Raw genomic sequence first — 27,655 nt, 5'->3', positions numbered from 1 at the left:
ATCCTCAATAGTATGCAAGAAAATTGGGACACTAAAAAATCAAGTATAGAAATCTACCAGAATAAAACATTCTGAGAAGGATAATAAGCTGGACTGAAAAGAGAGTTCAGCAACGTAAGATAGAATTACCAAGAAATTAATGCTGTGGCAGCAGAATTACATTCCACACTGAAGATAGCATAGAACAAAAATTAGTCAAATTCATAGTATAGAAGCCAAATCTGAGTTCTCCCAACATGCAGAGAAAAAGGAAAGACTACCTAAGAAATCCTATAGTGAATGATATGAGTAAGTATACTACAATACTATTTCAAATGAGAAGGTCAAAGAAGAAAACACACTGAGCCACTCAACTGCTCCCCAGAAAGCATTAGCTAATTTCAACAGCCATATATGTGCTGGGGATGTTGCTCAATGGTATAACATGTGCCTAACATGTATAAGGCCCTGGGTTCCATCCTCAGCACTATAAAAAATATTCTTGAATAGTTTCAAGGACTTGATAATTTAAAGGCAAGATAATTAATTAACATTCTAACATCTAACCTAAGCCAACAGTCAACATCATAATCAGCTAATGTGAAAGATCACAACAATCCATTAACTAAAAACACCATTAAATGAAACACTAGAAATATTTCCATCAAATCAGAAGCAGAATGACTATTCTTGCCAGGACCACTATTACTTAACATTATTCCAGACGTTCTAGCCAATATAATCAGGCTTGAGCCAAAAAGGGGGGAAAAAAAAGTTTTGTTCTTTAAAATAAGACAAAGTTACCATATGGGGAGGGATATGATACTTTTGAAAATAATCCAAGGAAACATCTGAGTATTATTAGAAATAAGAGTTAAGCACCATAACATAAAATAGAAATCTTTCCTACATACAATAAATAACAAGTTTGAAAATATAACAAATGTTCATAAACTACAAACTGTCTAAGAATGGTCTTGATGAAAAATATGGTAACACCCATACACGAGTGGAGAACATAAAATAAAGTCTGAGTAAATCAAAAAGTAAGTCACATTTTCTCCTAGAAGAATAAAGTCAATGTTGTGATTTTAGGTTTAAAGTAAATCCAATCAGGAGCCTAGCAGGGTTTAAAGGAGAAACTGACAAAATATTTTAAATTCATCTGGAACCAAAACATACTTGATTCTACTTAATACAAGAGTGCAATACTAAGCCAGGTGTGGTGTTGCATGCCTTTAATCCCAGCACTAGGGAGGCAGAGGTAGGAGGATTGCCATGAGTTCTAGGTCACCCTGAGACTCCACAGTGAATTCCAGGTCAGCCTGGGCTAGAGTGAGACCCTACCTGGAAAAATAAAAAAATAAAAAAGAGTACAATAGTAATAATTCTACTAAAATAGCTATCCAATAGTGTTCAAATAAATGATGATTTAGGTAGGTATAGTAGGTCCTGCCTATAATCCCAGCAATCAGAAGGTATAGACAGGAAGATCAGACTCAGTGACTCAAAAAGCCAGCCTCAGTAACATGAGACAATGTGTTAAAAACAAAAACAACAACAAAAAATCCAAACAAACAAAAACATTAAAAACAGGCCATGCCTGTAAACCTAACACAAGGGAGGTTCAGATAGGAGGATCTAAGTAAGTTGGAGGCCAACCTGGGGTATAGAGTGAGTTTCTGGTCAGGCTGGGCTAAAGTGAGATCCTGCTTCAAATGAAACAAACAACAAAATAAAAACTAAGTGAATAAATAAATAAGCAACTATTTAGGGGAAATATAAACTATCTCTACACTATTCATAGAATGGATTTTAAATATACAATTTTTTTAATGAACACTGGATTATCTATCTAATATTAAAATGAAAAAAAAAACTATTTCAAGCATAACACACAATAAGAAAGTAGGGCATCGCTGTGTGCCCAGCATATCCCTAGTATTTGAGAGGCTGAAACGGAAGAATCACGTGTTCAAGGACAGCCTGGAGGAGAGACCCTGATACAAAGGGGAAAAATCCAAAGAAACATACAAACATAAAGCACAGAAGGACTAAAGAGATGGCATAACGGTTAGGGTACTTGCCTGCAAGGCCCCCTGGGGACCCAGGTTCAATTTCCCAGTGCCCATGTAAGCCAGATGCACATGGTAGGCAAGCAGCTGGAGTTCATTCACGGTGGTTACAGGCCCTTGCATATTCTCTTTCCCTCTCTTTCCCCCTCCCCCCCTCAAATAAAAATAAAATATTTGTTTTAAAAAAAAGCACAAGAAATTGCCATGGTTTTGAGAAGAGGGGAGAAGAGTCAACCTGACCAATAAAAATAGAAAACCAATATCCATCAAATGCTTCATTAAAAGTTCAAAAGTGGGGCTGGAGGTATGGCTTAGTGATTAAGGTGTTTGCCTGCAAAGCTAAAGGACCCAGGTTCTATTCCCCAGAACCCACGTTAGTCATATGTACAAGGTGACGCACATGTCCTTAGTTTGTTCGCAGTGGCTGGAGGCCCTGGTTTGCGTATTTTCTCCCTCTCCCTCTTTCTCTCTGTCAAACAAATAAAAAAATATTTTTTTAAAGAAAAGATTCAAAGGTGGGCTGGAGAGATGGCTTAATGGTTAAGGTGCCTACCTGCAAAGCCAGAGAACATAGGTTCGATTCCCCAGGACCCACGTAAAAATGAGATGCACAACATGGCGCATGTGTCTGTAGTTCATTTTTAGTGGCTGAAGGCCCTGGCATGCCCATTCTCAATATATATATGCCTCTTCCTTTCTCTCTCAAATAAATAAAAATAGGGCTGTGGGATGGCTTAGTTGTTAAGGCACTTGTCTGCAAAGCCAAAGGACCCAGGTTCCCCAGAACCTATGTAAACCATGCACAAAGTGGCACATGCATCTGGAGTTCGTTTCCAGCATCTGAAGGCCCTGGATTGCCCATATTCTCTCTTTATTTCTCTTTCTCTCTCAAATAATTAAAATTAAAAATAAATAAACTTTCCAAGGCAAAAAGAAGATGTGTACTCTTTATAATCATATAACTCATGAAAAGCAATAAGGATAAATAGTCCTAAGTATAAAACTAACAGTAGGCATTAACAGCCCAAACAATCAACTACACAAATGACTGAAGAATATGAGTCAACAAAGTAGTCTAAATTTAAAATCCTCAGTAATAAAATTTGAAATAAAAGAAGAATTGAGTAAAGGGGCAAGGAGAACAGAAATGAGAAGCCACAGAAGGGAGGATAGGAGAGTTGAAAGAGTTCCTGGCTACACTACAATCTTATTTATTAAGATCTGGAAGAGTACACACTGGATCAGTCAATGGGGTAGACTCCCCAAAGGTGACTGAGACACATACTTGGCATTGATGTCTTGAAGGATATTCAGTCAGATACACATTTGCCCCAGCAGACACCAAAATCCATGGACTCCCAATTCCCTTATAGAAAATATTGCAAATTAAAACAGCCTCATGTACTTTATTTCATCTCTAGATTTCTTACAATACTGGATACAATGTCAACACTATGCAAATGCTTATTGTATCATACTATTCAGGGGATATGGACAGGGAAAAGGTCTGCCTGTTCTGAATAAATATATCTTTATAAACAGTACTTTCAGGCAGTTGATTGCACTTAAGGATGCAGAGCTCAAACACAGAGTGCTCAATGTATTGATTTTATTCAAACCCGAGTGAGAAGAAAGGATTGTGTAGCTTGCATGTTGAAAGCCCTAGTACACAGCTCTTCAGGAAGGAACCATTCAACTCAGCCAAATGAGTAAAAAAAAAAAAAAAGGATCCAATTCAAAGAGGCCCAGAAGAACACCACATGTACAGATATAGTAACAACACACACATGTGATGCTGCTATAGGAGCATCTGCAGAGTAAAGGAGGCCAGAAACACCAAGAAGAAGAGGTCTTTAGGGGCAAAGGGTTGCCAAGCCGGAATTCACAAGTTGAAGAGCTCAGAGCTCCCAAGAGCACCAAGTCCAAGGTTGCTGTGGGGGTGAGCCACATAGAGAAGCACTGCTAATTCTAGCACCCCGTCCTGCATGCATGCTTTTCAGCTGAGGTAGCCTTTCCAGAAGCAGCTTGTAGTGAGTCACATGTTGACTGAGGTGCATGTAAGTGGAACAGTCCCTGGCTCAGGCAGAAAGTTAGCAAACTATCATTCCTCTCCCCGCTGTTCAGTGTTCCATGGGAAGCATGTGGTGGATCGTACCCCTTCTCCATCCCAAGAAAAAACTGCCAGCGCCTTCCAAGCTTGGGCAATCAGCCTGCTGTGCACACCATAACCCCTTTCCTACAGTGCCTGGGCATGTCTGCATAAAGAACATGCCAATTCCTGTTTAGCTGGGAAGCTGGCAAACTCATACATGGCTGGGACAGCAAAGAGCAAGTGGAAAAAGCAAGAGCCAAGTAGGTAGTGCAGGTTGATAGGCCACTTATATCAGTGAAACTTTCTAAACCTGTTTCTCTGATACAACTAGGGATACTAAAGAGCTTCCCCCACATTTGTTCAAATGAGATAATCCATGTGAAGTGTTTCCCAACATGCATAGGCCCATGCTGAACTTGTTCTACACCTTAGGGAAAAATGGAAGAAAAGTAGTAGGGCACAGTGGAGCATGTCCATCATCCTACACTTGGGAGGTAAAGGTAAGGGGAGCACTAGCCTAGGCTATACAGCAAGATGCTAGGCTCTTTTCATGGCCTTTAACTTGTGACCCTCCTATCTTAGCCTCCCAACTGCTAAACTGCAGGCATGCAGGTATTCCTGTGTCGATATATTAATTTTTTTTTAATTTTTATTTATTTATTTGAAAGTGACAGATAAAGAAGCAGAGAGAGAGAGAGAGAGAATGGGCGTGCCAGGGCCCTCCAGCCACTGCAAACGAACTCCAGACACGTGCGCCCCTTTGCGCATCTGGCTTAGGTGGGTCCTGAAGAACCAAGCCTTGACCCGGGGTCATTAGGCTTCACAGGCAAGTGCTTAACTGCTAAGCCATCTCTCCAGCCCGATATATTAATTTTTAACTTTATAGTGCACATCGTATTTCCACACACATTAAAATGGAAAAGTATAATAAAAATTGAATGAATAATAAGCAAATTATACAATGTGGTAAAAAAAAAAAAGTAAATCTAGAGCTAGGCATGGTGGTGCATGCCTCTAATCCCAGCACTAGGGAAGCAGAGGTAGGATTGCTGTGAGTTCGTGGCCAGCCTGAGATAGTGAATTCCAGGTCAGCCTGGGCTAGGGCAAGACTCTACCTAGAAAAAATAAACTAAATCCAAAGATAATACTATATGATTTAATATGTGTGTGGGGGGGATGTATATTCTATTCCTAAAATATCAAAACTATAGAAATAAAAGAGAGATTAGTGATTGCCAGAGGTCAAGGATAGGGTACAAATGGTGAGTGTGGCCATAAAAGAGGGATGGGAAAGATTGTCAAGTTGATACAACTGTTATGACATATCAGTTCATATTAGTGTTGATATCTTGCCTGAGGCTACAAGTGAAGTAATTAGGTAAAGGATACATGGCATTTCTACATACATTTCATATGGCTTTAGCCCATTATATTTCATATATACTTACAATTGCATATATAATTACTTCAAAACACAAACTTTAATTTAAAATGAAGATTCTGTAATAAAATGAAGAAAACATAGTAAGTAGATAATGCAGAAAAGAAGATAAAATGTAAAGTAGGGCTGGAGAGATGGCTTAGCAGTTAAGCACTTGCCCATGAAGTCTAAGGACCCTGGCTCAAGGCTCAATTCCCCAGGACCCACGTTAGCCAGATGCACAAAGGGACACATATGTCTGGAGTTCATTTGCAGTGGCTGAAGGCCCTGGCACTCCCATTCTTTCTCTCTCTCTCTCTATCTGCCTCTTTCTCTGTAACTCTCAAATAAATAAAAATTTAAAAAGTAGTTACCTTGAAATATTACAGGAAGGAGGAGTCAATAAAGAAAAATGCATAAAGTTAAATGGAAAATAAAGTAGAAAGGATCAACTCAAAACCTGGTTTTATATAGTGACCAAGAATTGTTTGTGTCCTGCCTAAACAGATTAAAATACAGAAGAGAGAACATGACAACAAGCAGGAATAAATTCCAGAAAGAAGGTATAACAGTATGAGTAAATATTATTATAAATTATCAAATAATTATCAACTAAATTTATGGCAACACATTTGAACATAGAGAATATTTTCCTAGAAACTACAAATGACCAAAATTGCCACAAAAATATTTGAATAGATTAACCAACATAGAAGTAGACAGTGGAAAAAGTAATTATGGCTCTACCCAAATAAAGGTACTCAGACCAGATGGGCTTGAAAACTGAGTTTCATTATACCTTTATAAGACACATAATTTCTAAGGATGAATTAAATATTACAGCACAAATAAAAAGAAAAATAACATACTATGATATATTTTACATGGCCATCCTTTTGTTACCAAACACAATGAAAAGAATACCAAAAACTGACTTCAATTTCATTAATGTATACTGAAGCAAAGTTCTAAATAAAATATTGACAAAGTGAACAAGTGCCTGCATGAAAACAATAAAACAGCAGGGTTGTTTCAATAATAGTAGTTTAAAAGCAGAAATTCTATCAACATATTTTGTTATATTTAAAATGTAAATGAGAGCTTAGGGTATAGCTCAATGGTACAGACTTGCCTAACATGTTCAAGGACCTCTGAGTTCCACCCCCAGTAAGGGGAAGAGGGAAGTAATGGGGAGGGGAAAAAATGATACTCATGGGAACAATGAATGTTGAAAAACTATAGAAACCATTCTCTTCTTTCAAAAACATCTCTTGGCTGTCCTCTAGACATGAATTGGCTGCATTAATGACCCCACAGTAATTACAAATACCCCCAGAAGACCAGCACAATTCTGAGCTCATCAACATTTTGACATGGAGGATGGAAGAAAATAAAACAGGTGATACTTCAAAAGAAGAAAGATTACTTAGAAAGAGGGCCCCTCAGGGGATCAGGACAGGGAAGAACAGACCAAAGAAAAAAGGAAAGAGAGACAGGAACATAATAAAATTGCTATCATATAATAAAGTACTCAATTGAGATAATATATATATAAATAAAAACAAAATAAAAATTAAAAAAGAATTCTCTTAAGTAAATTGTGCAAGCTCTTTAAATGAACTACCAAACACCAATGGCAAACACAAAGGAACACAGAAAACCTTTCTCTTTAAAATCTGTTTTGGCTGGGTATAGTGAGGCAACTACTCCCTGCGCTCAAAGGCTGAGGACCACTGTGAACTTGAAGCCAGTCTGTGGCTACAGAGTAAGTTCCAGGTCAGCCTGGACTAGAGTGAGAGCCTGCCTCCAAGGAAGAAAAGACTCTGTTTCATGAAGTAACACATTGTTATTTAACTATCTGAGTTTCTACTAAATGCAGCAAAGCATGGAATACTTGGTGTAACTATTATGATGTAGTTGTTTTCATGTAAGAAATTGTATATTGTTAATGTATCAAAGAAGGCATAAAACAGATGAGAAAAATTTCAATTTGAAAGACAAAATCATATCTAACCAGATATAAAGAACTATGATTTCTTAGATAATAATCACTATATAATAAAAAGCTAAATCTAATTCTAATTCGAATCCTAGTAGACTTAGGGAAGAATTGAAGAAATGTAAACTTAAAATGTATAAATAGGAAAAATTTACAAAGAAGCACTAAAAGAATTATAATCTAATGCAATCGAATGAATAGACTTTGTACACAGTAGATGAAAGAGAACAGAGAATCAATAAATAGATCTCACTATATAAGATATTTAATAGCTGAGGGCTAGGGAGATTGCTCAGTGGTTAAAGTGCTGCTGCTTAAGCATAAGGATCTCTTGGGCCAGAGACTGCCAAGTTCAGCTCATCAGAACCCTCATAAAAAGCTGTGCATGACCATGCACATCTGGAACCTCAGTCTGCAGGGGCTTCTTGACAGACTGGATCTGGATTGAGGAAGAGAACCTTTCTCAAGAGGAAATATGTGGATAACTAATAAGAGAAAGACACCTTAAGTTCTCCTCTAGCCTCTGCACATGTTAATGGGACATATGCATCTGCACATACATATGCATACATCACACACAACAGATACACACACATTCTACACATACACATAAAACATTTACTATAGAGTTGCAAAGGGGAAAGTGGGGACAGGGAATTACCATGGTTTACTGTTTTATTGTCTATAATTATGGAAGTTGTCAATTAAAAAATCCTCAAAAAATATTTGACAAAAAAAGGATGTTCAGTTTACAGAGAAAATTAGGGAATATTTAATATATTTTATTATAGTATAAGTAGTTATCCACTATTGAGAAAATCTTAAATGAAACAAGAAATTCAAAATAAAAAGACCATATCTGGATGTGTAAAAAACCAAAAATTAATATGGCTATATCATCAGAAAAGTTAATACATTCATATTTGAGAATAATATCTGTACATATAAATAAAAACTAAAAATCCAATGTCAAAAACATAAAACAGACTTTAAAAGTTAAGAACAATAAAGACCACCCATAGGAAAATGGACAAATGAACAGACAATTCAAAAAAAGAATAAATTTAATTAGACCACAAAATGAGAGGTAACAATAAAATTCACTACTAGCCAAGGAACTATACCCATTTGGTTGTTAAATTATAAAAGAAACATATAGCATATAGTTTATGTAGAGGTAATAATCACATATATTACACACAAAAAAGGTAACAGGTTATTTCTGTAAATCAACACTGCAACATCCATTAATATACATGTTTATACATATCCATGTACATGCATCTGCATCTACCTGAAAATTAAAAGCAACAACATGAGAACATATATGTAATCATGTTCCTTTTGGCATCATGGAAAATAAATGTGGATTGATAGGGAAATGCCTAGGTACGGTGTTATGTATCCATAAAATATTTTGCAGCCTTATAAAATAAGACCAGCACCAACAGAATTTGAGAAATTTCCATGAGATATTATTGAATGAAAAAGCAGGATGTACTAAGGTATATAAGATTCTACATTTGTAAAACAAACAACAAAATATCAGTGTGTCTATGCACACAGACAAAAATACAGAAAGATACATATTTGTTTGTGTTGTAGTTTGAATATGCATGGCCCCAAAGCCTCAGGTATTTTGAGATTAAGCTTCCTACTTACTCTCCAGCAGGCAGAGCTCTGCTGGAGGTGGTATGTCACTGGGGATAGAACTCTGATTGTTTTGTCTCTCTTTGCTATGGATGTATGATGAAGTGAGCTAGCTTCTTCTACCATGATGCAACTTCTCCTGGAATCTATAAGACTAAAATAAATCCTCTCCTCCCATATGATGCTTCTGGTCAAGTGTGTCCCGGCAATAAGAAAGTAACTGCAACAGAAAAAATGGAACCAAGAAGTTGAATCACATGATGAATCAATCTGACCAAGTTTTTTTTTTTTTTTTCCTTTTGGAATGTTTGCAGGCAAAATATGGAAGGATTTGGAGAAGGGTTGCAGTTTTGTTAGCAGAGCTTGATGTGCTATTCTGGTGGGAGATTAAAAATGCTAAAGAATTGTGGATTGTGAAGGTGTAACTTATGAAGTTTCAAAGGGTAAGAAGAGAACTTTGTTGAACTGGGCTACTGGTGGAAAGGCTGGATGCATTCTGCCCATGTCCTGAGAATTTAAGCAAAATTGTAAATGTAACAAACTGGTGTTATTTGCAGAAGGATGGAACAGAAAGGTAAAGTTTGCCACAGAAAGAAATGTAAGCAAGTTTAAAGTTACTGGCCCTAGTCACTGGTTTTAGTTCACTTAAGCTGTAGTTAAGGAGATTAAGGGTGGGCCAAATGTTTTACATTAGGACAATTGAAAAGATGCCCTAAAAGTGACAGCCAACCTATGAAGGATCAAGCTAGTAGGAATACAAATTCTCTAGAAAGGAGGGGCCTTGAGAGAAGACTGGTGAAGGAGCATCCTGCTCTTCAATGTCAAGATTATCTGCCCCACTGAATTTACAAATATTGCTATGGCACCCACCTGGTACTGTTTTTAAAGGCATGAAAAATGCAGGAAAGTGAGTCATGAGGTGACATGGTTCCAGGATCTGCTAAGATGCAGCAAAGTGAAGCAAGGTTAAAATCCCTTTATGGAGACCCAGTAAAACTACTGTATAGAACTATGAAGAGGAAACAAGGGTTTTAATGGAGATGCCAAGACTGTAAGGACAGCTGCCAAGGAAAGGTCGTGGCTCAAATTGGAGTTTTCCCTGGGCTATGAGCAGCCCACCTGCACAGACAGAATTGGATCCCCAGAAACATCACTGGTTACAGATGCCAGATATGAAACTGGTATTTGTCTGCTGGCTATTGATTTTTCATTGGTCTAGTCTCTCCGTATGATGTCTTTTCTTTACAATGAGAATGTTTACTCTGTGGCACTATGTGTTAAAGTATGTAACTTGTACTTTTACAGGGCCCACAACTGAAGACTTAAATCTCAACCGAGACTTTAGAATTCTGAACAGTATTGAGATTGATAACGACTATAGATATTTTGAAATTAAACTGAGTGTGTTTTGCATTGTGAGATGATCTTGAGTCTATGGTGATCAAAGGGGGAATGTGATGGTTTGAATATATAAATGCATGTTCCTCATAGCCTCAGATTTTTTCTTTTTTTTTTTTTTGAGGCAGGGTCTCACTCTAGCCCAGGCTGGCCTGGAATTCACTACAGAGTCTCAGGGTGGCCTCAAACTCACGGCGATCCTCCTACCTCTACCTCCCGAGTGCTGGGATTAAAGGCATGCGCCACCACACCCGGCGCCTCAAATAATTTTGATTAAGCTTCATACTTAGTCCCCATCAGGCAGAGCCCTGCTGGAAGAAGTGTGTTGCTGGGGAGGGGTGAATCTTGAGTCTAGCCTATTGTGTGTGTACTTGCTCACTGCCAACTTGAGTTCTGGCTATTTTTTCTCCCTCTGCTATGGATGTATGATGAATTGGGCCAACTTTGCCCACCATGACATAAAGCTTCCTCTAGAATATGTAAGCCTAAAATAAATCCTTTCCTCGCACAAGCTGTTTCTGGTCAGGTACTTGTCCAGCAACAAGAAGCTAACTGCAACAGTTTGTTATACAAAGAGATGGTGTGGAAATAGTAGAGCTAGGAACAAAGTCCAAAAAAAGTTAATAAAAAGTACTGATATAAAAAAATCCAGTCATCACATTTATGTATTTATGCATGAATATAAATATATAAGTAAGTTAAATTCAATTTAGAAAGGATACAGTAAAAACCTCAATAACAATTATTATAAAAAATAAAGAAAAAAAACAAAGAGAAAGGCAATATCTAAAACTATCTCTTAAGGGTAGAATTCAGGTGTTGTTCAATTTCTTCTTTATGTGTCTGTGGATTTTCTATGATGAGAATTGTTGCTTTCATCGTAATAAAATAAAACCAATAAATGTTGCTTTAAAAACATTAAACTGAATGATTGGGCTCATTTTGGAAAGGCAAGAGAGGAAAATGGGGTTAAATATCCATTTTCCTTAGGAAATGTCCATGTAAGAAATATACCAAGTCAGAATCCATTACCCCTCACCCAGAAGAAAGTTACTCACCTAAGGCAACAGACTAAGTGGCCATTTAAAGGAGCTATTTGAAGCAGCAAATGGATATTTTCCCCTATCTAATATTTTAATGATTTAAATAAATCAGAAAGCCATTTACACCACTCTCAACTATCCCAAGATCCGCTAAAGCTTTTTACTTCCTGTTTCTTTCCTCTGGCTTAAGGCCATTTCACTGCTCAGGAATAACTCAAAAATGGGGGCCAGGGAAGGGAGAAAATGATGAAATTAATTCAGCTCAATCACCTTCTCATTAGCAACTCAAATAAAAGATCTGATAAGTGAGATGATCATAAATCATATTTAAAACTAGGGTTCTGGGAGGCTTGCTAACTTTATTTGAGTAAACTTGCCTTCAGAGAAGCATGGTTTACTGGTGGTATACTTTAATGGATTTGTTGTTTGGTTTTTATTAATTAATTTTATTTATTTATTTATTTATTTATTTATTTATTTATTTATTTATTTATTTATTTTGGTTTTTCGAGGTAGGGTTTCACTCTAACTCAGTAGGGTTTCACTCTAGCTCAAGGTGACCTGGAATTCACCATGTAGTCTCAGGGTGGCTGTGAACTCGGGACAATCCTCCCACCTCTGTCTCCCAAGTGCTGGGATTAAAGGTGTGTGCCACCTCGCCCAGTGTTTTAAAGAAAGTCAGGAGCAACAGGGCTGGGGATGTGAATCTGTGGTAGACCTTTGCCTAGTAGATACAGGGTCCAGCTTTCTATCCCAGAAACTCCCTCAACTTTAGTTTGCACTTTAAGAGACCACAATGGTCTTCAATATGAAGAACTCTTTCCTCAGTGGAAAGATAAGGTCAGAATGTAAGGAAATAATCTATCTGGACCCCAGAAAGTCCCAAGAGCAAGTTTAGCAGGGCAGCCCATCTTGGCCACTTGACCACAAAGATTGGCAGTGCCTGACAACAGGCATATCTCCACATATATACAGCACTTCCTTATTTCAGTGGGCCCTCCCTTAGGGAAGGTGAGAGACAGAGCTATGGTGTTGACAGTGTATTGGCCTTTGTTATTAAACAGATCGAACAGCCTCAATAGCAGCAGCAATGGAGCCAAGCAGAAATTTCTCTTACTTGAAGACGACGATAGCTCCCGGACACGGAGGACAGGCCAGGAGAAAGATCTGCAATTGAAGAATTTAGAACAGTTAGTGAGTGAAACACCAGATACAGCAACTCGGTGCTACTTTAATAATAACAAAAAATAACAAAAACTTTAACAAAAATATAATACAAAAAATTAAAAAGGTAAAATGTATATTTTTTGTGCATTAACTTTTTATAGCTAAAAGGCAAACAGGTAGTTTTCCAAAAATGTCTGTACTTGCACATGTATGCAAAAACGTGTCTGTGTGTGTGTGCGTGACAGAGAATAAGATGGAATTTCTCAATGCTTTAACTTCAATGTGACATAAAATCTTTAACCCAGGGTAGGTAAAAATAGATTCTGCTCGTGGAAAACACACACACACACACACACACACACACACACACACATGCATGCATATGCGCACACCATCTACTTTGCCTCCCATAGGAGTAGGCGGGTTTATCAATACCCAGTGTTGCCAAATTTAGCAAATGAAAATCCAGGCTACCAAGTAAAATTAGAATTCCAGATAAACAATGAATAATGTTTGAGTGTAGTAGGTCCTTAAGTGTTGCATGGACAATCCACCATATTAATGTGGAATTTGTATTTAACTGAGCATCCTGCAATTTACGGGAGACCTTATATCAAACTACCACCCCCAGGCTCTAAACCTCATGTGGATTTTGTTTTTCAGTTTCTAAGCATGTCTCAGGTTTTCACTGTTCCATTCTCCTGACAGATCAAAGCAATCTTGCCTTGCAAAGAGACCAAATAGTTTTCTGCTCCTGTGTGTGATCTAGGCCTGGACTATAGCCTTTTAAATTTTTTCCTACTATTTCATACTTGTATGCATTGTATTTTGTTCATATCATCTCCCATCACCTTCTCTTGGACCCCTCCCATCCCACTGATTCCCTGCTTCTTCCCAACTAGTCCCTTTCCTACTTTTCATACTTTTTTGGTGACATACTGAGTTTAATTAGGATTCTGTGCATGAGCATGGGTGGGGGTTATTTACCAGAGCACATGCAACTTACCAGTGGCTACACCACTGAAGAAAATGTCTCTTCCTCCCTGAGCAACCCTTAACTTCCAATAACTCTTCAGGTAGGGAGGGAGGGCGCCTCAGGACTCCCTCCCCCCATCCATGACATAATGCTGAAGGGCCCAATCTTGTACAGGTCTTGTGCAGGAAACCACAGCTGCTAGGAGTTCATGAATCTGCAGCCATATCAAATCTGGAGGACAGTGTTCCAGGGCACTCTTCCTTATCCTCTGGTGGGCTACAGCCTTTGAAGACCTGGAGCTGTATGCATTCACCTATGAACTAGTTCTCTCAAATACCCAAAGGACAAAAGATCCCCTGAAAAACTTGCTAAACATGGAAATTCCTAGGATCACCCATTAGGAATTCTGAGTCCTTAAACTTGAAGGTCCCCAAATCAGCATGCTTGACAGGGGATGAGATCAGTCACTCCTGGTAGCGTCATATTCTGCATGATTGATCTTGGACTGAGCTACTTCCAGGGTCAAAGACATTCAGTGAGACTGAGAACTGACAAATGCCTGAAACTCATCTTTGCAGAGGTCCTTTACTCACACTGATCTAATGGTATGATTTAAGAGAGCCTTGACAAGCGGGGGAGTGGTGGGGCACCCCTTTAATCTCAGCACTCGGGAGGGAGAGGTAGGAGGAGTGCCATGAGTTCAAGGCCACCCTAAGACTCCACAGTGAATTCTAGGTCAGCCTGGGCTAGAGTGAGATCTTACATCAAAAAGAGAGAGAGAGAGAGAGAGAGAGAGAGAGAGAGAGCCTTGACATGTATCCCTGTGTTGTTGAAAGCTTTGGTGCATAGACACTCTGCATGATGGGGTTGTTGGCTTCATCACATTTATGCTCTTTGCATTTTGCCCTTCAAGTGTGAGTCTACTCTGAGAGGAATAGTTTAGCCTATAGCAAAGACACCTTCTTGGCAGCTAGAATCCCTGTTAAGAGGGAAAAACAAAGAAGTATGGAAAAGAGGAAGAGTCTTAAAAAGAACACCAGGAGTCCATCGCCTATAACACTTCACCAAAGATGCCTCCAAGGAAAGAGCCATCCTCCAGGAACCTTTGCCCTGTAAATCAATTTGATTAAAAGTACAAACTCAGGGATAATTACAGGTCTACAATCCTTTTACTGGTAATCTCTGAATCAAAACAAATACAAAATCTAAATTCTGGTATCTTTTTCACAAAGCTAATAATACAGTAGCATAGTATGACTTGAATGGATGTAAGGCTCACCTAATTTACTCTATTTATGGTGTATTTCCATAATTTTTTACAAAATTATGATGCATTTCATCATGGAGTGCTTTCCCAGGACTCTCTATGTAAAATACTTTGTTATAAACTTTGTTAACTTTCTAAAATAAAAAGATTCTGATTTTTGAAATATAGCTAACCCTACATAATCCCTTCATAAGGATTGTAGACTTGGAATTTCATTTATGCAAATATTAATTTATTCCCCACACCTTAGCCCACCCCTCAGGAGCAGCTCAAGAGAGAAGTAAACCAAGCTGGTCTCCTTTTTCCCTTGATACAGCAGTAAAGTTACTCACCTTAGACAAAGGACCAAGTTGGAAGCTGCACACAAGTTACCCAGCATCAGGCCCACCAAAGGCTACATTCTGATGCTACAGTACACAGAGAGGAGACAGGGACCCCAACACCCTTGGAAAGTTCCTCATTTTACCTGGAATCCCAAGATTCTCACCAGCAGCCTTCCTGAGCTTCTGGAATTGCCCAAACACTTTTAACATGCAATACTTGCCTCACAGCTAAATCTTACTTTTACGTATCTATTGTAATACAGGATAAGCAGATTCTTGGGGGCCAGTTTTCTATAACTCCATTGGGCTGGTTCTGACTGTCCCTATGGCAGGTGTTCAGGAACCTAATATAAGAAATATGTCTCCAATTCCAACCACCCATTGCTATCATCCTCCACCACTCACAACGGTAACTGCTTTTTAGATAGCTCATCCAGTCCTGAGTCTGTATGAGTTTTCCAACAACTGCAGAAACATGTAGCTGAGCAGTCTAACTGGCATATTGGCCTTTCTCACCTTGCCTTTCTATTCCTATCATGAGGGTAAAGAGTATCTTTTATCAAGCAATCTGGAAACCAGATATTGTAGAATAGATCATAAAAAGCACTCCACATCCATCACATTTTATTCCCAATAAAGTTGTGGCCACCTGTAGCAACTTCAAAGATTTCTGACATTGAACGTCTGCTTGATCAGGCTAAGGTCCCAATCTGTAATCCCTATTAGTCAATGGAGCATTGTGAAAATAACATTTTAACTTAGAGGCTCAAGGACCCTCAGCCTTGACTTGACAATCCTTGCTTTCTTTCTTGGTGCTTCCAACGACCTCCAAATTTTGGTAACAGGTGTTTGAAACTGACAGAGAAAAGTTAAAGGGTCCCTAGATCTTCAAATAGTAGGGAGAAGAGGATAACTTAGAAGTACAGAGATGAGACTGGATGTGAACTCATAGAAAGAGCAAGTTGACTCCTTTTCTCCATGTTCCAAGTCTGCCCAGCTCCACCCATCAAGCAAAGGGCCTGGGCAGGGAGTAAGAGGTGCTAAAGAGAACTCCTACTGTCCTACCTCCTATGTGGTAGGCGGGGCTAGGTTATTCAATACCATTTTACAGATGAAGAAATAAATGGAGGGATCAAAGTTCTGAAAAGCATTTCTTATGAGAACCCAGTACCATCAATGTGCCTGCCACTTTCCACTCACAAACAAGGTTTGCTTGGTTCTTCTTTGGTCTCTAGCTTTGCCCCTTCACTGCCTGTATGACACACAGGGGGAGTCATTTCAGTGGTTTTATGCCTGTGCCATCAGATAGTTCATAAGATTACTTCTCTACACTGTGAAATGTTTCAAAACACACAGATGAACTGAAAATCCAGTAATCCCCAGACAGGCTCATTCTGGCTCCAACCTGTCTTGTTCTCAGGTCTGGCAGGCACATGAAATTCTTGAATCCTTACAAAATTGATGTCTTTTGGCCAGTCTTTGAAATCATGCCCAGGTTTAACTTCTTAACATCTCTAGGGAAGACCCTTGTATCACTCCAAGTTTCTGCTGCCCGGAAACTTAGAAGTTCAGCTCTTTCCTAATCACTCAGCTCTGCTTTCAGGTTCCTACCTCCCCTACCCACCTTCCCAGCCATCATTTGTCCTGCTTCCTGTTCCTGTCCCCAGTTAGCCTCAAGTTCATATCATTACTGTTCTTCCTCCTAACCACCTCTGCATCAACAGGACATTGGTTTCAAGAAACAATCATTTTCAGAGCACCCAAAGATAGCTGTTGTTCATAGGAGAAAGGGCTAGTTCTAAGACAAATGTCCTTGGGAAGAGGCCAGTGACCACAGATTTTCCTAGAGGAGGGGCTAGCCAAATTAGGTAGTGAAGAGACATGGGTGAACTAAATGAGAGGGAGCAGTATGGTGTTTGGCCTAGCATGCAGATCTTTGGCATCCTACCTAGATTTCCAGTTCCAGTTCTTATGACTCCACCTACTACAAAGACACCCAGCTACCTGGGGTTCCTAACAGCATAGTTGTTAGGGCTGCTACCTCCCACAGGGCAGGCTGCACAGTCTGTTATAAGGTTCTACTCACTCATGTTCACACCCTTGGGCCTCAACACCTCTCTCTGGACCACCATGATAATCTCTTCCCCATTTCTTACCACTAGGCACACTGCTGCAGGAAGGATCTACCTAAAATGCCACTCTGCTCTACCATTTAAAATCCTTCCATGGCAGCGAGCACATACAGAAAAAACTCTTCTCCTAAGGACATCTGAGCTCCAGGCTCCATCTATCTTCCAAGAGTAACAGTCTCGTGCATTATGCCAACTGTGTCCTGACTGCATGTTATGCTGAGCAGTGTGCCTCCACAGTACACATAGTTTTTAAAAAAATATTTTATTTTTATTTATTTATTAGAGAAAAAGAGAAAATGGGCATGCCAGGGCCTCCTAGCCACTGCAAATGAACTCCAGATGCATGTGCCACCATGAGCATCTGGCTTACATGGGTACTGGGGAATCAAACCTGGGTCCTTAGGCCTTGTAAACAACTGCCTTAACCGCTAAGCCATCTCTGCAGCCCTCAATTACTTTTTTAAATATTATTTTTATTTATTTATTTGAAAAAGAGGGAGGGAGGGAGAGAGAGAATGGGCATGCTAGGGCCTCCAGCCACTGCAAACGAACTCCAGATGCATGCACCCCCTTGGGCATCTGGCTTACATGGGTCCTGGGGAATCAAACTTCAGTCCTTTGGCTTTGCAGGCAAATGCCTTAACTGCTAAGCCATCTCTCCAGCCCCCTCAATTATGTTTTTTAATATTTGTATTTATTTACAAGAGAGACAGAGGAGAGACAGAGTATGATTGCTCCAGGTCTGCTGCCACTAGAAATGAACTCCAGACACATGTGCCACATTGTGCATACGGCTTTACGTAGGTATTAGGAAACTGAAACAGGGCTGTTAGGCTTCACAAGCAAGCACTTTTAACCACTGAGCCATCTCTTCAGCCCTCCATAGTTCATTTCTAATGACTTCATCTTACTCACTTACAAGCATGTACAATAATTCACTGAGCAAATATCCTTCTGTTACACACTTAACATCTGCACTTTCAAGGTTTTCAAAGAGAACACAGTTGTTTCTTTGTTTCCAGGAGGGACAAGTTCAAAGACCATTTCTCAAAATCCATAGATGCTCAAACCACTTATATAAATGAGTGCACTTTACCTATCACCTATACAAATCCTTCCATACATTTTGAATCATTTCTAGGTTAGTTATAATGCATAATAACAATGCGAATGCTAAGTAAAGAGTTGGTATACTGTGTTATTTAGGGATTAATGATTAAAAAAAAGTTTCCATTAGGGCAGGCGTGGTGGTGCACACCTTTAATCCCAGCACTCAGGAGGCAGATGTAGGAGGATAGCTGTGAGTTCGAGGCCACCCTGAAACTATATAGTGAATCCCAGGTCAGCCTGGGCTAGAGTAAAACATTACCTCGAGAAAAGAAAGAGAAAGAGAAAAACAAAAAAGAAAAGAAAAAGTATCCATACATTTTAGGTACAAATGGATTTTTTTTTAATGTCCTGTACTGTTCAAGTTCTTAGAATATAGAACCTAAAGATATAGAGATATAGTTGACTATAATGTTTTAAGTCTCTTGATCTTAATATCCCCAAACGCCCTCCAGGAATGAATCTGTACTCCCTCTAGAAACAAATGAGAATGTGTTTGTTAATTATTTTTATAGTAAGTATATTTGCAATGAGAAAGGGGTGGAAAGAGAAAGAGAGTGCCTATGAATGGGCACCCCAGCCTAGATCCTGTTTTAAATCAATCAATCTACAATTTTAAGAAACTGTGCCTTGGTTAGTCCTATTCACTATTCCAGAATGTCCTCCCCACATGCCTTTCCATCTGGTGGCAACTTCTTACTTACTTTTCAAATGCAAAACAAAGCATCCTTTCTCCAGGAACCTATACTTCCTGGTTGAACTCACCCCCAATCTTTCCACCAGCTCCCCGTTCACCTCTTTCTGAGAATAAGCCATTGTTAGTGGCAGGAATTTACAAAGAAGAATCTAGATAAAGGGAAATACAAGCACCTTTTAAGATTTAAGCTTGAAAATCCTGGACTTTGGCTAGGGAGATGGCTTAGCTGTTAAGGCACTTGACTGCAAAGTCAAAGGACCCAGGATCAATTCCCCATGACTCATATAAGCCAGATGCACAGGGTGGCACATGCATCTGTAGTTCATTTTCAGTAGCTGGAGGCCCTGGCACGTCCATTCTATCTGCACCTCTCCCTTCTTCCCTCCATCCCTCCCTCCCCCCCCCACCTCTCTTTCTCTCTCTCAAATAAATAATTTTAAAAAGAGGGGGCTGGAGAGATGCCTTAGTAGTTAAGGCACTTGACTGCGAAGCCAAAGGACCAAAGTTCCTTTCCCCAGGGCCCACATAAGCCAGAAGCAGAAGGTGACACATGCATCTGGAGTTTGTTTGCAGTGGCTGGATGCCCTGGTGTGCCCACTCTTTTGTTCACCCCCTCCCTCTTTTTCTCTCTCAAATAAGTAAATAAAGATAAAATAAAAAACAGAGCTGGAGAGATGGCTTAGCGATTAAGCGCTTGCCTGTGAAGCCTAAGGACCCCAGTTCAAGGCTCAGTTCCCCAGACCCCACAAGGGGGCGCACGTGTCTGGAGTTCGTTTGTAGAGGCTGGAAGCCCTGGCGCGCCCATTCTCTCTCCCTCTCTCTGTCTTTCTCTCTGTGTCTGTCGCTCTCAAATAAATAAATTTTAAAAAATTAAAAAAAATATATTAAAAAACAGAAGAAAAAATTTAAAAAGAGAAAATTCCAAACTTGGAAGGATAAGACTATAACATGCTGGAATGATCCCCAAAAAATGAATAGGGCTCTTCAGCCAGTAAGGTGTGGAAGGAAGGAGAGGTGCACAGGCAAATTTGATCATGGTCAGACCCAAACAGTGCCCACTCCCCTCACTGTTTTCTGGTGTCACTAGCAAGGTCAAACTGATTAAGAAAAAAGAAGTGGGGCTGGGCTTGGTGGCACACGCCTTTAATGCCAGCACTTAGGAGGCAGAGGTAGGAGAATCTCTTGGAGTTCGAGGCCACCCTGAGATTACATAGTGAACTCCAGGTCAGCCTGAGCTAAAGTGAAACCCCTACTTCAAAAAGAAAGAAAGAAAGAAAGGGAGGGAGGGAGGGAGGAAGGAAGGAAGGAAGGAAGGAAGGAAGGAAGGAAGGAAGGAAGGAAGGAAGGAAGGAAGGAAGGAAGGAAGGAAGGAAGGAAGGAAGGAAGGAAGGAAGGAAGGATGGAAGGAAGGAAGGAAGGAAGGAAGAAAAAGAAAAGAAAATGGAAGTGGGCTGAAAAGATGGCTCAGTGGTTAAGGCGTTTGCCTACAAAACCTAAGGACGTGGGTTCAATTCCCCAGTACTCACAGAAAGCCAAGTGTACTAGGTGATACATTCATCTGAAATTCATTTGCAGTGGCTATAAGCCCAGGAGCACCCATTTTATCTCTATCTGCCTCATTTTTTTTTCTGTCTCTCAAATAAGCAAATCAACAAATATTTAAAAAAAAAAAAAACCCTAGAAGATGGAAGTAGGACAGGGTAAATGTACAGTCTCTCTTTGTTTTTTTCTTTCAAAACAGGATCATAGCAATCATCCCAGGCTGGCTGGAAACTCATGATCCTCCTGTGTCAGTCTCCTGAATGCTGGGATTACAGGCATGCACCACAATGCTCAGCTGGTATACAGTTTTACAGTCAAGACAGAGTTGGAGCCACATGCTGGCTCCCTCAATCATTGGCTGTATGGTCTGGGCAAGAGACAAGAGGAATTTTAATCTGTAAAATAGGGCTAAAAATAGGACATACATCTCACAAGGTTTGAAAGGATCAAGTGTGAAGAAATAAGCAAAGAATTTGGCACAATGCCTGATGCATAGGTAGCACTCAATACATAGGAGCTATAACTATCCTGATTTCAACAGAAAATCTATTCCTACAGTGAGCTACATCAGTAACGGCCCATTTAAAACTTATAATTCAGTCTATTTTACTTGCTCCAATCCCATGTTTACATTAATAACAATCCAATATATGACTTGGCTGCCCTTTTCTGGCTATTTATGCAGAAAAAATACTAAACACTTAGGTTCCATCTGCTCATCTAGAGTGGTCGTTATTATAGTACTACCAGAATTGAATGTGCGAAGTTCTCAGTTCAGTGCATGGCACACCCTAAAGAAAATGATGAGGGCTGGAGAGAGGGCTCAATGGATCAAACACTTGCTGCACAACTGAGTACCTAAGTCCACAATTTTTAGACACCCACAAAAATCTGGAAGCTACCCAGTGTGGTGGCACACACCTTTAATCCCAGCACTCGGGAGGCAGAGGTAGGAGTATTGCTGTGAGTTGAGGCCACCCTGGGACTACAGATTGAGACCCAGGCTAGCCTGGGCTACAGTGAGACCCTACCTTGAAAAAAAAAAGCTGGAAGCTGTGATTGATTGGCTTCTGTACTCTCAGTGTACCTACCTACAGCAAGAAGTGAGGTTGGAGACAGGAGAATTTCCTTTAACTACTAAACATAGAAGTGAACAATGAGAGACCCTGCCTCAAATTAGGTAGGTGAAGACCAACCCAAAAGTTGTCCTCTAGCCACTCTCCACATGTGCACCATGGCACACATGTGCCTGCACATACACACCAAATAAAAAAAAAATCAAGGAGTCTCCATATTGCTTTCCATAGGGGTTGTACCATCTTCCATTCCCACCAACAGTGGATGAGGGTTCCTAATTCTACACATCCTCGCCAGCATTTATTTTCATTTGATTTTTTGATGTTTGCTATCCTTACTGGGTAGAATCGCATAGTTGTTTTAATTTGCATTTCCCTGATGATTAGGGATGATGAACATTTTCTTAAGTGTGTGAACTGCCTGTCCAGCTCTTTGCCCCATTTTGTGAGTGGGCTGTTTGACTTTTTATTCGTTAGGTTTTTGAGCTCTTTGTAAATTCTAGAGATTAGGCTTCTGTCAGTTGGATAATCAGCAAACAGGGGAAGGGGGTAGTATATGGATGAGCCTAACAATGAATGGTACCAACTTGACTGCATTCACTGAGTACAAAACTAATTAGTAAAAAAATAAAAATAAAAATAAGTAAATAAATAAATAAAGTTTTCTTAATCTAAAAAGAAATCAAGGAAGTGTGGCTTTTTGAGATTAGCAAAATATTTAGTGGACACCGCTCCTCTTGTCCTTCCACTGCAAATTCCATCCAAGCACATGACAAGATGGATTTCTTCCATAAAGTCTTCTCCAGTAACTGCAGATAATACCCTTGCCTCTCTTTTCTCCACTAGCCTGTGGAACTCATCGTGTTCTTGAATGTCATTTGAGATATTAAATGTCTGTCTATTGTCACACTAGTGTCATAGTTGCACACAGTATTATAGTAAATTGAGACCTCCCATCTGATTATCAATCTGTCCTTCCTGACAAATCTCATATTGCCATTGTTGAGGCACTGAACAAGTCCTTGTTAGGGTCATCAAGGCCCTCACCAATGTAGCCTCCAGATACCTTGCCAGGTTTATCTTCCAGTGTGCTTTGCTTTTCTGCATTTCTAACATGGCAAGAATAAATGCATTTGGCTGCAATATCACTTTCATCTGCTGTCTCCATATAGGTACCAAATGCTTTCTGAACATTTCCATCTGGTCATCACACAGGCATCTCAGACTATACATGTCTAATTCTGAACTTTTCATCTGCTTTCCCTAAGTTCTTCCCTATTTATTGCTCCAATGAAAATGGAAGAGAAGGTCTCACTCATTTTTCTGATAGAGTTTCAACTGAAAAAGACAGAAAAAAAAAACTAAGGAAACCTGAAAAAGTTGAGGGAAAATGAAATTGCCAATAGACAAATATTGCAGCAATAACTTGTACCAATTAAGAATTACTGAGAACTACTGAGAGATGCAGGAGTTAGGAAAGAAAATATTATCATTTTTGCCTATAAGATACTTGTTATTAGAAAAGGCAAATAGTAATTTACATTCTCAGAACATGATAGATAGCAACCTAAACAAGCATAGTTAACATCACAGTAACAAGACATATACATCATTATATGATACACAGAGAAGAACACGTCATTTCCATGGTAATCTTACTGACATTACATAATCAGTCTAATCAGAAAAGACATCAGATGGACCCAAACTGGAGACATTCTTCAATGAACCTGGAAGGATGTGAGCAAAGTCTGTAGTTCAGTTAATAATATTGTACCAACATCAACAGTGTTGACAACTATACTATAATTATGCAAGATGTTAACACTTGGAGAAGCTGGGTGACAAGGGCATAGGAACATTACCTGCTATCTTTGCAATACTTCTGTAAGTTACAATTGTTCCAAGTCAAGAAAGGCCCCATAATTCAATCAATTACCATATTTTCAACCATTATAGCTACTTTAAATGCGTCCCATCTTTCTGAGCTGAACCTGCATATATAGTCAGTCCCTAAATCCTAGCATCATGCGATTTCAACCTTTTAAATATATCTCAAGTCCATTATGTCTTTTGCTAGTTCAATCCACATCACATTGTGTGTGTGTGTGTGTGTGTGTGTGTGTGTGTGTGTGTTTCCTCAAGTATTAGACTCAAGAATGTCATCCACCTCTTTTTGAAAAAAGTTTCTCACTGATCTGAACTTCTCAATTAGGGTAGATTTGTGAGCCAAAATGAGCCCCAGGGACCCACCTATTTCCTCTTGCCCAGTGCTTGGATCACAAGTGTATGCTACAACACTGGGCTTATCCACATTCTTTCTTTTTATATATATATAATTTCATTTTTATTTACTGTTGAATAGATCTGCATTGTATTTATTTTATATATATATATTTATTTATTTATTTACTTACTTGACAGAGAAAGAGGGAGGGGCGGGGGAGGAGAGAGAGAAAGTGGGCACGCAAGGGCCTCTATCCACTACAAACTCCAAGACACATACACCCCCTTGTGCATCTGGCTAACGTGGGTACTGGGGAATCAAACTTGGGTCCTTTGCTTTGCAGGCAAATGCCTTAACCGCTAAGCCATCTCTCCAGCCCATATCATTTTCTTAAACTCCCACAGCAGCTTCCTACCAACCTCGAGGTCTCTGATGTCTTTCCTTCTTTACTTGAGTTTATGCAGTATTTTCAGATTTCTACTCTTAAAATTTATACGTTGATCATGCCACATGCCTTAAGAATTTTTGGAGACAGATATTTATTGTAATCTTTACCACAATCCCAGGGACAGCAGAAAGTGATAGACTGATCCTAAAATCTATATGGAAATGCATGAAATCCCACATAGCTAAAAACAATTGCAAAAATAAAAGCAAATAGGACTTTCATTACCTGACTTCAAAGCTTCCCCCGGAGTTAAGTATAATTGATGTAGTATGGTGCCAGGATTAAGGATAGACAGAGATAATGGAACAGAACTCAAAGTGTAGAAACAAGCTCTCTCAATTGATTTTCAAAAGGGACCACTTAGGGCTGGACAGATGGCTTAGCGGTTAAGCGCTTGCCTGTGAAGCCTAAGGACCCCAGTTCAAGGCTTGGTTCCCCAGGTCCCACATTATCCAGATGCACAAGGGGGCGCATGCATCTGGAGTTCGTCTGCAATGGCTGGAGGCCCTGGTGCACCCGTTCTCTCTCTCTCTGCCACTCTCTCTATCTGTCGCTCTCAAATAAATAAATAAAAATGAGCAAAATTTTTTTTTTTACAAAAAGGGATCACTTAATGGTGGGAAGAATTGTATCTGCATCAAGGTGCAGGGATATGTGGTTAGTCATTTGCAAAATAGTAGAGCTAGATCCCTACAACACAACTATCAACAATGGTTAACTCAAAGTTTAAGATCCAGCTGAGGGTCTGGGGATGGGGCTCAGTGTGTAGAGTACTTGCCTAGAATGCATGAGACACAGAACCACATAAACTGGGCATGTTGGCACATACCTGTTACACCAGCACTTTGAAGGCAGAAGCAGAAAGATCAGAAATTTAAGATCATCCTCAGCTACATATGGAATTCATATCCTGCCTGGGGAACATTAGACATTGTCTTTAAAAAATAAGAAAAAAACAAATTAAATAAAACAAATGGTTTAACTGTAGCATCAAAAACATAAATATTATAAAAATGAAGAGATAAATCTTTATGACCTCAGATTTGGCAATGAACTCTAAGATATGACATCAAAAGAATGGGCAACAAAAGAAAACAAAGAAAACTTCATAAAACTTAAAATATTTTATCCTTCAATAGATATACTGAGAAAGTGAAAAGATAATTCAAAGACAGGAAAATAACTTTGTAGACAATGTATCTGATGGCTGTACAATATCTAGATATATAAATGGGCTTTAAAATTTAACAATAAGGGGCTGGAGAGATGGCGTACTGGTTAAGCACTTGCCTGTGAAGCCTAAGGACCCTGTTTCAAGGCTTGATTCCCCAGAACCCACATTAGCAGGATGCACAAGGGTACACACGTGCCTGGAGTTTGTTTGCAGTGGCTGGAGGCCCTGGTGCACCCATTCTCTCTCCCTTTCTCTCTCTCTCTCTCTCTCTCTCTCGCTCGCTCTCTCTGTATCTGCCTCTTTCTCTGTCACTCTCAAATAAACAAAAATAAATTAAACAATAAGGCAACATGATGAAGATATGCCTCAGTTCTTAAGGCACTTGCCTACAAAGCCTGACTGAGCAGGTTCGATTCCCCAGTTCCCATATAAAGCCAGATGCACAAAGTGGTGCATGCATCTGGAGTATATATGCAGTAGAAAGAGGCCCTGGTGCCCTTCCTTCCTCCCTCCCTCTGTCCCTCCCTCTCTCTCTCTCTCTCTCTCTCTCTCTTTTCCTCCCTCTCATATTCTCTGTCTCTCTCCCTCTCCTTGCTTACAAATAAGTAAATTTAAAAAAAGAAGACAGGGCTGGAGAAATGGCTCAGCTGTTAAGGCACTTGCCTGCAGAGCCCAATGACCAGGTTCAATTCCCCAGTACCCACATATATGTTTACAAAGTGGAGGATGCATGTGGGGTTTGTTTGCAGTGGTAGGAAACCCTGGTGCACACATTCTTTCTCTCTTCCCTACCCCCCCCCCCAGTTTGTCTTCCCTTCTCGTCTCTTTCTACTTACAAATGAATAAATAAAAATATTTTTACTTAAGCCGGGCGTGGTGGCGCACGCCTTTAATCCCAGCACTCGGGAGGCAGAGGTAGGAGGATTGCCATGAGTTCAAGGCCACCCTGAGATGACAGAGTTAATTCCAGGTCAGCCTGGACCAGAGTGAGACCCTACCTCGAAAAACCAAAAAACAAAAAAAAAATTTTACTTAAAAACAAAGGCAGGGGGCTGAAGGGATGGCTTAACCATTAAGGCATTTGCTTGCAAAGCCGAAGGACCCAGGTTTGATTCCCCGGGACCCACATTAGCACAAGGGGGTACATACTAGAGTTCGTTTGCAGTGGCTGGAGGCCCTGGCATGCTCATTCTCATTCCCTCCCTCCTCTCTCTCCCCCTCTCCCTCTCCCTCTCCCTCTTTCTCTGTCAAATAAATAAAAGAAAAAAATATTAAAATAATAAAATAAACAAAGGCAGGGCTGAAGAGATGGCTTAACAGTTAAGGCATTTGCCTGCAAAGCCATAGGACGTTGGTTCAATTCCCAAGGACCCATGTAATCCAAATTCACAAGGTGGCACATGTGTCTGGAGTTCATTTTCAGTGGCTAGAGACCCTGTTGCCCCCATTCATTCTTTCTCTCCCTCTCTCTCTCTCTCTCTCTCTCTCTCTCTCTCTCTCTCTCTCTCTCTCTCTCTCTCTCTCCCTTCTCCCTCCCTCTTACTCTCTCAAATAAATAAATAATTTTTTAAAAGGCAAATAGCCTAATTTTAAAAGCAGGCCGAGAGCTAAATGCAGTGCCATTATGTTTATAATCTCATCACTGAGGAGGCTGAGGAAAGATCTGCAAATGTGACACCAGTAAGACTACAGAGTATCCCTGTGTCCAAACAAAACAAAACAAAACAAAACAAAACAGAATAATGAGTAGGCTAAGGATTTCAACAGACATTTCTTCAAAAATAATATACAGATACCTGATACATACATGAGTGTATGTTCAAAATCAGGAAAATGCAAATTAAACCCACAAAGAGACCACAT

At 39.7% G+C, this 27,655-nt stretch overlaps 1 protein-coding gene across 7 annotated transcripts in view; it reads right to left on the bottom strand.

Annotated features, from left to right (window-relative positions):
- Tmem164 (transmembrane protein 164) overlaps positions 1–27,655 on the bottom strand; it is a 498,963-nt gene that overhangs the window by 398,358 nt on the left and 72,950 nt on the right. For all 7 annotated transcript variants that reach the window (XM_045140037.1, XM_045140041.1, XM_004659138.3 and 4 more), the window contains one exon: positions 12,774–12,823. In XM_045140037.1, the coding sequence (XP_044995972.1) occupies positions 12,774–12,823 (50 nt within the window). The remainder of the gene's footprint in view (positions 1–12,773; positions 12,824–27,655) is intronic.

This window comes from Jaculus jaculus, chromosome X, assembly GCF_020740685.1.
Source record: "Jaculus jaculus isolate mJacJac1 chromosome X, mJacJac1.mat.Y.cur, whole genome shotgun sequence".
NCBI classification, from domain to species: Eukaryota; Metazoa; Chordata; class Mammalia; order Rodentia; family Dipodidae; genus Jaculus; species Jaculus jaculus.
Note: the sequence above shows the minus strand (reverse complement) of the source record. Positions and strands in the feature narration are given on the sequence as shown.